We start from the raw sequence: 11,862 nt of genomic DNA on the forward strand, positions 1-11,862 counted from the left end.
ATGAAAAAAAGTTGCTTAAACATTCACATACAAGTTTTTGTGTGAACATAAATTTCAACTCATTTGTGTGAATGCCAAAGAACATAATTATTCGAATATAAGAAAATAATGAACTTTTTTTTAAAGATTTTATTTATTTATTTGACAGACAGAGATCACAAGTAAGCAGAGAGACAGGCAGAGAGAGCGAGAGGGAGAAACAGGCGCCCTGCTGAGCAGAGAGCCTGATGCAGAGCTTGATCCCAGGCCCTGGGATCATGACCTGAGCAGAAGGCAGAGGCTTTAACCCATTGAGCCACCCAGCCGCCCTGAAAATGTTGAACTTTATGAGAAATTACCAAAGTATCTTTCAAAGCAGTTGTACCATTGTGCACATATACCAGCAATGCCTAAGAGTTCCAACTGTACCACGTTCTGGCCAGTATTTGTTGTTAGTGTTTTGGATTTTGTCCATTCTAATAGTCACGCAGTGCTATTTTGTTTTGTTTTGTTTAGCTTGCAGTTCCTTGATGATGTACAATGTTGAACATTTCATATGCTTATTTATCATCTGTATGTCTTTGGTGAGGTATCTGTTCAGAAAGTTTGCCCATTTTCAAATTAGGCTCTTAGAATTTTAAGAAACCATTCTATATCTTGTATTCAAATCATTTATTGCATATGCACTTTGTATATATATATTGTCCAAGGCTGCGACTTTTCTTTTCATTTTCTCAACAGTATTTTTTAGAAGGAGATAATTTTAATTTTAATAAAGTCCAACTTCACATTTTTTTCTTCATAATTCACATTTTTTGTGCTGTAGCTACATCACTGTGTCCAAGGCCACTTCAGTGTTCTATGTTGTCTACTAGAAGTTTATAGTTTTGTGTTTTAAATTTGGGTCTCCATGTCAACTTCAGTTCATTTTTGTGATAGTTCAAAATCCCAAAACTGAAATTTTAATTTGAAAGCTCAAAGTCAATAATCATTACTAATTTTTTTTTTTGCTTTGGGGGGTATTTTTTAATATTTTATTTTTTGATTTGACAGAGAGAGAAAGAGCACACAAGCAGGGGTAGCAGCAGAGGGAAAGGGAGAAGCAGACTCTCCACCAAACAAGAAGCCAGACAAGGGACTCATGACCTCAGCATAAGGTAGACACTTAACTGACTGAGTCACCCAGGGGCCCCTCATTACCGTTTTTTTAAATTTCTTTTCTTTTTTTAAAGATTTTTATTTATTTATTTGACAGACATAGATCACAAGCAGGCAGAGAGAGAGAAGGGAAAGGAAGCAGGCTCCCTGGTGAGCAGAGAGCCCAATGCGGGACTTGATCCCAGGACCCTGGGATCATGACCTGAGCCTAGGGCAGAGGTTTTAACCCACTGAGCCACCCAGGAGCCCCTCATTACCGTTTTTTATGCAGCCAATCCTTAGTTCATTTTATGTCTAGATTTTACATTTTACTAGTTCGTTACTTATTGTATCTCACCCCTACAATCTGAGTTTATTTTCCTTCTTCTTTAGGTGTGTCCTTTCTTTGTTATTAGCAAGCACATATCAGTGATAAATTCTTTATGTTTGTTCTCTAAAAATGTTTTTATTTCACCGATACTCTTGAATGGTAATTTACAAAGATATAAATCTTTAGAATGGCATTACTTCCCTTACCTTTTTTCCATTTCTTCTAAATAGTTGAAAAGTATTCATCGGTGTGCTTAAGGGGTCAGCAAAATCTGTTTAGAAGGACAAACAATAAATATGTCAGGTTTTTCAGTCCTATGGTTTCTGTCAACTCTGCCTTCTTTACACAAAAGCAACCACTGAAAAAATGTTTTTCACAAAACCAGGCAGTAAGGATGTTGACCTCTAATTCATATATATATATATATATATATATATATATATGTACATATATATATATACACACACAAACACACACACATACACACACACACACACATATATAAGCTATTTGATGTCTTTTTAGTCACAAATTATTAATGTGTATTTCGAATTAGTGTTGGAAATAGTAGTGGCTGAGTGGGGTCCAGTGGACCAACAAGAACGAGTCTGGACAAGAGTGCATTCATCTATGCAGAAAACATAGATAAATCATGATCCAGAGATCATACTGCTGCTGCTGCTGCTACTTAAAGATTTGAAAGGGAAAGAAAGAGATAGTGAGAAAGAAAGCAAGAGCAGGGGTTGGGCAGAAGGGGAAGCAGACTCCTGCTGAGAGGGGAGCCCAATGTGTGGCTCGATTCCAGGACGCTGAGATCATGGTCTGAGCTGAAGACAGACGCTTAATCTACTGAGCCACCCACGAGCCCCCAGAGTTCATGATGCTTCTGAAGATAGCTGAATGCTAATTTGTTAGGCAGTTCTGTAGATGATCAAGCTCCTGTTGAAATAAGTTGAATCCCACTGAGTGACAGAGTGGACAACTGCGTAAAGTTAGAAGCTGAATACCTCTCCCCAAACCAAGCATATAGATGATGACTTCGGGATGGGGTGTGATGGATAAAATGATTAATTACCTGAGTTTAAATCTGGAACTACTCAGGGGGAACAAGGCAGAGTTGGCTAAGATCATATTTTCTGGCACGATGCACATTAAGTATATAAAGATAGTATCAAACAACTAACAGAAAAATAAACTAGTTAAAACATCTATACCAATATTTACAGCTTAGAAACATGATGAGAGGTTTGTTTCACAGCATATGTGTTTGAATGTGTACCCTAATTCAAATAATATATCTTCTTTTCAAACATATTTTATACCTCTGTTCTATTTTTTATTTATATATAATAGGGACCATATGGTATATTTGTGAACATCATTAATTTTAGAATCAGAAGTGTCATATCAGGACCCTAATTCCAGCAGTTATTATAAAAGAGTCATCCATTCATCATTCACTCATTCATCCTTTCAAAAATAAATCTTATAAACCCATGCAAATGTGGCTCTAGGTCAGTGATAAACAAAGCCTACAACAATATCTTATACACTGAAGTTTTTTGCAGCTAAGGGAAGGGAAAAAGGAAATCTGAAATTGATGGCTTTAATTTGGGACATGATCTCACTAACCGCTTTAGAGATTTTCTGAAGAAAGTGTCATGTAAACTGGTTTTGAAGTATCATTAAAAACGATATAAAGATTGGTGGGGATGGGGGACATTCAAAAGAGTGAGCTAGATGTCCCAAGAGCTACAGATAAAAGGAATTACGGAATAGCACATACTGAGTACTTGCAAATAAATTATTGAAATTTTGGTTGGCTGTTGATTTTTCAACAAAGAAATGACCTGAATGAATGTACATTTTGAATGGAAATTCTGGGTACACTGTTCATAACCAGTTGTGGAAGGTACAAGCCGAGGTAAGGAAACTACTGGGAAGATTCATCAGTTTTCAATGAGAGAGAACAATGACCGACGTGATGGTTAATTTTATGTGTGACATTGGCTTTGTCCCAGGGCTCAGACGTGTAGTCAACATGATTCTGCATGTTTCTGTGGCAGTGCTTGTGGATAACATTAACATTTAAATTAATGAGCTATGAGTGAAGCAAATTGGCCTCCATGATGGGGATGGGCCTCATATGAACAGCTGAAGGCCCTACCAGATCAACAGACTGACGTCTCTCAAGCAAGAGATAATTCTGCTAGCAGACAGCTCTTGAACTTGAGTTGCAACATGAGCTGTTCTAGGTCTCCAGACCACTGGCCGACCCTGCTTCCACGATGATGTGAGTCAATTCCTTAAATCTCTTCCTGTGCCTGTAAAACACCTTGTGTTGGTTCTTTCTCTGTGGATGACCCTGACTAGACTTGTATAATTAAATAAACCGCATGAACAGTCATATGACTGGTGATATGTGGACGGACTTAAGAAATAAGTTTAGTCTTAGAGTGGATGGCGTGGGTCAGGGGAAGAGGGAAAAGATGAAATAGGAGAAGAGGATGTTCAGATTCCTGGTTTGGGGCAATCAGATAAACGCAAACGATTTTCACAGAAATAGGGAATATATATAGAAGGAAATGAAAACCCCACACATCAAGGAAGAACTAAGTTTTCCTCCAGATATGAGTTTAAGGCAGCCAAGGGACCAAGATATTTAATAAGCTTATGGAATCGGTGCCCTGAAGAGGAGAGAATGCAGCAGGGATTTTTAACAGTCATTTGTGCTTGGATCATAAGTGAAGTTGCTGACATTATTTCATGTTGTAAGAGAGTCATTTTCAGCTTTAAATAGTTAAAGTGGAAATTACACCAACCTTCAAAGAAATCATCATGGAATTTTGTCATTTTAATTCCTCCAGCAACTTGCATATCATTTTTTTTCTTTTTCTTTTTTTTGGGGGGGACGGGGTAGCTGGCCCATTTCTTTGCATATCATTTTTGATGCTTACCATATGTAAATACTCCTGGGGATGAAGAATTCACAATTTGCTGTTGTGCATCAGATCACAGTTCTCCAAGGAATCATGGACAGGCCAACAGAGGAAATTCAAAGGAAAACGTCGGTCAGATTGTGAAAGCCATGTGGCTACAAGTTGTACTTCACTAAGGTTTATTTTTTCAAGCTTCAAGTGCCATTGTGATGTGATTCTTAAAAAAAAAAAAATAGTAACCTTGGACAGTGGTTTCAGTCATTTTTAAGGGCGGTTTTGATCTTGGTATATGGGATAAAGAGAAAGTCCCTCTGATAGTAAAAGCGATAGTGGAATCCAAGCCAAGCAGTATGCCTCTTCCTGTTGGGAACGAGAAGTTGTCTGTACAAAGAGCACTGGATTCAGAGAATTGCTGTCAGACCTCCAGTAAAGGCCCACCTCCTGATTGGAGGCTCAGGATTTGCATTATATTCCAAACCAGTAATATCAAAGAAGTAGTAACACCTTGTTTGTGATATTAATCATCCGTTCTTAAAGAAACACTGTGCATTTGCAAGTGATATTTGAAAGTGGGATTACCCAAATTAATGCATGATTCAACAGCAGTAGATGCACTATTTAGGCATCTGAGTACACAGTTTAATGCATTATTTCATGAAATATTAATATTATGACATTAATTTAAATTGATTTATATATACACACTCTAATAGGGGCAAAAAAAAATTGAAATGTTATTACGAAATCATCATGCCTTGCTCTGTGCCGAACTGCTGGCAGGTATGTTGCTTGTTCAGACCTTATTTAACATCTTCATTAATGAACTGTAGCAGGGAATCAACAACAGATTAATGAAACTCTGAGAAAATTGTAAATCAGTAAATATATTTAGTGATCAGGGATGCACAGTACTAAAGGTCTTTGATGATGAAGACAAAATGAGTTAATTTCTGAAAGTACATAGAGAATATTAAGTCAAAAAAGGTATGAAAGAGAAAAAAGAAAGCAAAATACAGTCCCAAGCCTTGTTAACTACTGCCATGTAAAAGTGCAGACCTTTTTATACCACATTCTGCACCTTTTCCATATGTGTGTGTGTGTGTGTGTATAAAACATATATTTATATATATATTAAATATATATATACTTATTTTTTTAAAAAACAATTATTTATTCATTTGAAAGACAGAGAGGCAGAGAAAGCTTAAGCAGGGGGAGCAGTAGGCAGAGGGAGAAGCAGCTTTTCCACTGAGCAGGGAGCGGAGCCTGATGCGGGGCTTGATCCCAGGACCCTGGGATCATGACCCGAGCCGAAGACAGAGGCTTAACCCACTGAGCCACCCAGGTGCCCCTTCTGTACCTTTTCTAAACAAGACACAAATTGCATGGAAAACATATGGCGGCATATGGTCTGATCTTAGTACATACACTTGCTGTCATCAAGCTGTAACTCATATTATCCTTACACAGGCTATTTTCTTGGGAAAATGAATATTGTCCTCAATTCTCAGCCACTTACTAGAGTTTCTGAAAACAACAGAACAAGAACAGTTTCTGTCTTCTGCATAGCTTTGCTGTGTGTATTTGCTTCATCCGATGACATTTCTGTTTACTAGACAAGAACCCTTTTAGTTTCAACTATAACCTTGCTGAAACTAGATCCCATCTGGTGAATATTTGTAGTGAAGAAACTTTCCACTCCTCATTGTGCAACATATACACACTCATGTGTGCTCACACACACACACACTCATAGGTGGGGTAGGCTACCATTAACTCATCTGGTTCAAGAAAACCAATAGGGTTAAAATTTATATACACAGAGTTTGAAAGAAAACTGTAAGTAAAATTTGAAACAAATATCCTTTGTCTCTTTTTTTTTTATAAACATATATTTTTATCCCCAGGGGTACAGGTCTGTGAATCACCAGGTTTACACACTTCACAGCACTCACCAAAGCACATACCCTCCCCAATGTCCATAATCCCACCCCCTTCTCCCAAACCCCCTCCCCCCAGCAACCCTCAGTTTGTTTTGTGAGATTAAGAGTCACTTATGGTTTGTCTCCCTCCCAATCCCATCTTTGTCTCTTTCTTGAGGTTGTTTTTTGTTGTTTTTGTTTTTGATTTTAATCACTCAGCTAACTAAATTCTATTGCAGGTTCTTCTCCCACAGCACTGTAGAAGCCAGAGAATATGCTAGACAGTATTCATATCCTACAGGATCTTTTATGTTTGTTATTTTTCTTCTCACTGTCTTACATGTTCAGTACTCTTTTTTTTTTCCGTTCTTAAAGAACAAAGAGAGAGAATCTCTCTCTCTCTCTCTCTTTTTTTTTTTTTTTTTTTTTGCTGTTGTTGCTGTTGTTGGCAGTACAGTAGAAAGCTTGTAAGTTCAGATGTAAAGGAGCAAAACAAATACTTTGGACAGGTCTGGGATTAGATTCTAGGGACATCTTTTACTTCCACCATAGAAAAATCTCCAAATGGTCCACCCTAACTCTATAGGATTTGAAATAAGAATGTCAAGATGGAGTCTATGTCTTACTGCCCACTATGTCCTGTGCATATATTTCTTTAGAGAACTTTTTGTGTGTGTGTGTGAGAAAACAGGCTTTTTAAAAACACGACAAAGGTGTCTCAAGGCCTTTAGTTAAAATACCATTAAAAATCTCATTTCATTGTGTTAGAACCAAATTTTCCTGGCTTACTATTGAAGCTTTCAGATATTCAATAATCAAGATATTTAAATTTTATTAGAAAATATGTACCTTTTTTAATAATGTGATCAGAATAGATTTCTTATGAGCATTTCTAAGTTTAATTTTATTTTTAATGATTTTACTTATTTATTTATTTGAGAGAGAGAGCACAAGCAGGGGAAGAGGCAGAAGGAGAGAGAGAAGCAGGCTCCCTGCTGAGCAAGGAGCCCAACACGGGGCTGGATCTCAAGACCCTGAGACCATGACCTGAGCAGAAGGCAGATGCCTAACTGACTGAGCCACCAGGTGCCCCTTATGAGCAGTTTTTAATCACTGTGTGTTTGTGATAAATAAACATCTGTTTGGTAATGCCAATATATTCATAAAGCATAGAGATATTCTCTTGGTTATTAATATATACTATAAAATTTCAGGCCAAATCAAAGTTTTGTTTTTGTTTTTGTTTTGTTTTTTGTGACTTCTCAGAGTTGAGTAGAACATGCCTAAAGAAAATGCAGAAATTGGACAAATCATTACAAGGTGAACACACCCTGTGATTATTGTCCCAGTCAGGAAATAAGACATAAGAGTCCCTCTGGAGATCACTTGTATGACTGTTACTATTTGGTGGCCTCCCCTCCAAATGAACACAATTTTAGTTCCAATACCATCAGCATTTGCCAGTTTTTAGATGAACCAAATCATACATTTTTTTTGCTTCATATTATGTTTACAACTTTCACTCATGCTGTTTCATGCAGCTTTGTTCATTTTTATTATTGTACACCATTGTGTTGTATGAATATGTCACAATTTATTGAAGCATTTTATTGCTGGATGCTTTTATATTGTCTACTGTTTGGGATGATTATGACTAAAGCATCTATGCACATTCCTGTAAGTATCATTTGAAATACATACATATACATTTTCTTCTGGCTTATAACAAGAAGTGGAACTCCTGGGTCATATTCAACTTGAACAGATAATGCCGGATGGTTTTGTAGAGTAGCTTTGTCAATTTATGCAGTCCTCGGTAATCCATGTGGTTCCATTTGCCTCCATTCCTCACTGCACCAGGTACTATTAGTTCTTTTAACATTTGCCATTCTGCTGTGTGTGAAGTTGTATTAAGCTCAGCTTTAAATAATGTTTTCATGATTTCTAATAAGCACAAGAAGACTGAGCATTAAGCATGTATATGACCTTTTTGTGAAGTGCTTGTTCATGTCTTGTGCTCATTTCTAAATTCTGGTAATAATTCTTTTATTAATTTCATGAGGAACCTATGCTCTCCAGTTGATAGCCTTCCTTTTCACTCTTCCAAATGGTACATTTTGATGAACACAAGTTCCTCATTTTAGTGTAAAGCTAGGTGGCATCTCTTAAGATTTTTTAAAGTTTTTTTGTTTTGTTTTGTTTTGTTCTGTTTTGTTTTAACACAGAGAGAGGGAGACAGAGCAGAGGCAGGGAGAGAGGGAGAAGCAGGCTCCCCACCCAGTAGGAGCTTGATGTGGGACTGGATCCCAGGACCCTGGGATCGCAACCCCAGCCGAAGGCAAATGCTTAAAAGACTGAGCCACTCAGGTGTCTGGGTAACATCCCTTTTCTTTACAGTGTTTTTGATATAGCTGACCTTGGTTAAGACCTCTTTACCTAACATATTTCATGATGACTTTTTCATATGCTATCTTTTTTATTGTCTTAGCTTTCACACTTTCATCTTTAACTTAGCAGCTGTCAATTTTTGTTTTTGATATGAGATGAGGTGTAATTTTTAACTTTTTGCACATTAGCATTCAGTGTAATTTATTGGGAAGAGCACTGTTTGCCGATGGTCCACACTGTCACATTTATCTTAAATAGAGCTCTTATCTGGATTTATTTATTTATGTGGACTCTTATTTAATTGGCTTATTGGTTATCTTTGGATTAACAGGATCCTCAATCACTATAGCCACAATAAGTCTTAATACCTAGTGAATATGTCCTTTTTCTTTGTTCTTTATATTAGTCTTAATTACTCTTAGTCCTTTAGGTTTCAGGAATTTTAGAATCAGTTTGCAAATTCCATACATATAAAGAAAGTTGCTGGAATTTTTATGGTGATAGCATTGTATGTCTTTTTTTTTTTTTCAATTAAAAGGCTTTACTTTTTATGCCAGAAAAAACCCAATAAATAAAAGGTGATAGAGTTAGCATTAAGAATTTGGTTGTGATATACTGACAAAATCTGGGAAGGCAAATCCTCAAAGCTCCCCTGATCTGATCTGTCTCAGCAAACTATGAAGCAAGTACATAAATAACGCAAAATATGATTGAGAATGTGAGATTTTCAAAAACAAAGACAACATAATTCAGGTTAACTTCGTTGAACAGTGAATAAATGAAATTCATCTACACCTGAATAAAACATATTTAACAATTGAAAAAAATTGTCAACAACCACAACAAGTAAAAACTTTAAACACATATGAACAGGCTTTGTTTTGAGGGCACATGGGTGCCCCGCAGCAGATTCCAACAGTCGCTTTACTGTGTGTCTTCTACAGATGAGTTTAAAAAGAGACAGGTTGAGCTCCATACAGGTAGGATGACTAACAGGGCGACAGGACAGCCACACAAGGCAGAGTGCGACCCCTGGCTACGACCCCCAGACTCGGCTGCAGAGCTGGCTTTGTATGTAGGAGGCACACAAGAAAGGTGACTCGGGCGGACATTATTCAAAAGCTACTTCGCCATGTAACTCTTCTGCTGTGTAACCATTGAATAATGCTCAGGAAAGCTTTGGGCTTTTTATGTTTGTTTAAGTTTTACTCCTTGTATTTCATTTTTTAAATAACAAGGTCACTAAAACTCATGCACGCTGCAAAAAACCTCATGCAGTAGTTAAGGTAAACCATCCAAGCAGTTTTTATTCATTAATATTCATAAATACACACAGCAGCTTCATTAGAGATTTCAATTTTCCTCTTCAGTTTGAATGTGGAGTATTAGGAGAGCCTTTTGCATGTCAAGGTACAGGAAGCAGAGATCACCCCTGCACTGCTACCTACATTTACCTGCTAGAAGTAAAAATTAGTTAAGTGGAAATGATTATCATATATATTTTCTCTCTTCCTTTGAATGTACACAATGTAACAAGAGTGACAGACCTGAAATTACAATCACCAAACAAACCCAAGATAGTTGTTGTCCACTTTCATTGGCAAATACAGCACAGAGGACATTGTCTGCGAATTGGGATGTCATCAAAGAGGAGGTGGTGGAGGCTCATTTCCTTTATTACTCTCTTTTAAATTTAGGTTTTCTAAAGCAACATCTAAAGGCATAATATCTACACAGCCCATAGCACCAAAATCTGCCATCTCCCCCCGTTCATCCTCGTCGGAGGACGAGCTCTCTTCACGCACTAAAGTGGACAGAAGGAGCTCTTGGACAAACAGGCTGCGGTCTGCGCGCTCACCTTCCATGGACTGGCGCTCTGTTTCTGACATTTTAGGATCGTTCAATCTTGTTAAAAGAAACTGGGAATTCTGGATAGTTTGCTGACTGCTTTCTGTGTTAGCCGTGTTGGTTGTTGCCGTGGATTGTGTGATTGTAGTGGTGACACTGCTCGTGTTAGTACTCCAGGTTGCTTTGCGTGCGGTCTCCAGCTGTTGCCGCGCTGCCGGGGCGCGCTGCTGTTCCAGCTACAGCTGCATCTGCAGTTGTAACTGAGAGGTGGAAGGGCCGGAAGAATTAAGCTGTCCTCCTGCAGAACGTCTCACTCCTGATAACTGAGATAAAAGCTCAGCTATAGGATCCATGGCTTCCCTATTGCTTGGAGAATATGAACTCTGAGAAGAAGAAAGTCCACCAGTAGAACTGCTAGTAAAGTGCATGTTTGATCTACGAGCACGAGGACCTCCTAATCCCCGGCCAGGGTGAAACATTCTACGTACATGTCGAACACCACTCGATTCATCTAAGTCTCTAGGGGCTCTGTGTTCAAGCGTAAGATGAGCTGCAAAGTCGTCCGTGACATGATTGGGATCGCCTCCAGGTAATGCTGCACATATTGGACAAATCACTTCTGTTGATGTTTCTGCATGTTCAGAAGTAACATGTTCTTGAAGAGATGTCTCCGTATAGCCGATTTTTCCACAATAGGGACAAGTAAAAGACTGTGGCTGCTCTACAGAGAAAGCTTCCCCACCATAGTATAAATCAAAATCTACTCTTGTTAATATGCACTGCATCGGGTCGTCAGTTGTATGCCTTGTTGTTGCACCACTTTCATAACAAGATGCACAAAGATCATAATCGTAGCAAATTAAACACTTATATCTGCGACCTCGAAAATTTCCTTTTAAACATGCATCACAGCTGACACCTTCATGTCGGGACATCCTAGTTCAGACGGTGGCGGCACGGCTCCTCCCAGGCTCCGGCTGCAGTGTCCCCGGCGGGGTCCCGGTGCTGCCCGCGCCGGCCGGCTGACTCCCACTTGACTCCCGGGCTCGGCCGCGGGGGCGGGGTGGGCAGGGGAGTGCTCCCGCCGATAGCATTGTATGTCTAAATCAATTTTGAGAGGATGGAGATTTCTACAATACTGAATCTTTCAATCAATGAAACATGATATCTAATTTAAGTTTGATTTAATTTCTGTCAAGGTAATTTTTAAGCTTTTTAGTGCAATCTTGTCCATTCTTCATAGATTTACTCATTGACATGAGAAGTTTCTGAAGCTATTATGAATGACTTCATTTAAAAATGTTGCTTTTCATTAATT

At 38.3% G+C, this 11,862-nt stretch overlaps 1 protein-coding gene across 1 annotated transcript; it reads right to left on the reverse strand.

The window, feature by feature from the left end:
• Window positions 1-9,977: 9,977 nt before the first annotated feature.
• On the reverse strand, window positions 9,978-11,597 carry LOC101688114 (E3 ubiquitin-protein ligase KCMF1). The gene is given in 1 exon segment (XM_013059440.2): window positions 9,978-11,597. A coding segment is annotated over 1 exon segment (1,140 nt). The 5' UTR covers window positions 11,480-11,597; the 3' UTR covers window positions 9,978-10,339.
• Between the last annotated feature and the right edge of the window lie 265 nt (window positions 11,598-11,862).

Source organism: Mustela putorius, unplaced genomic scaffold (genome assembly GCF_011764305.1).
Source record: "Mustela putorius furo isolate JIRA1106 unplaced genomic scaffold, ASM1176430v1.1 tig00003845_pilon_pilon_pilon, whole genome shotgun sequence".
NCBI classification, from domain to species: Eukaryota; Metazoa; Chordata; class Mammalia; order Carnivora; family Mustelidae; genus Mustela; species Mustela putorius.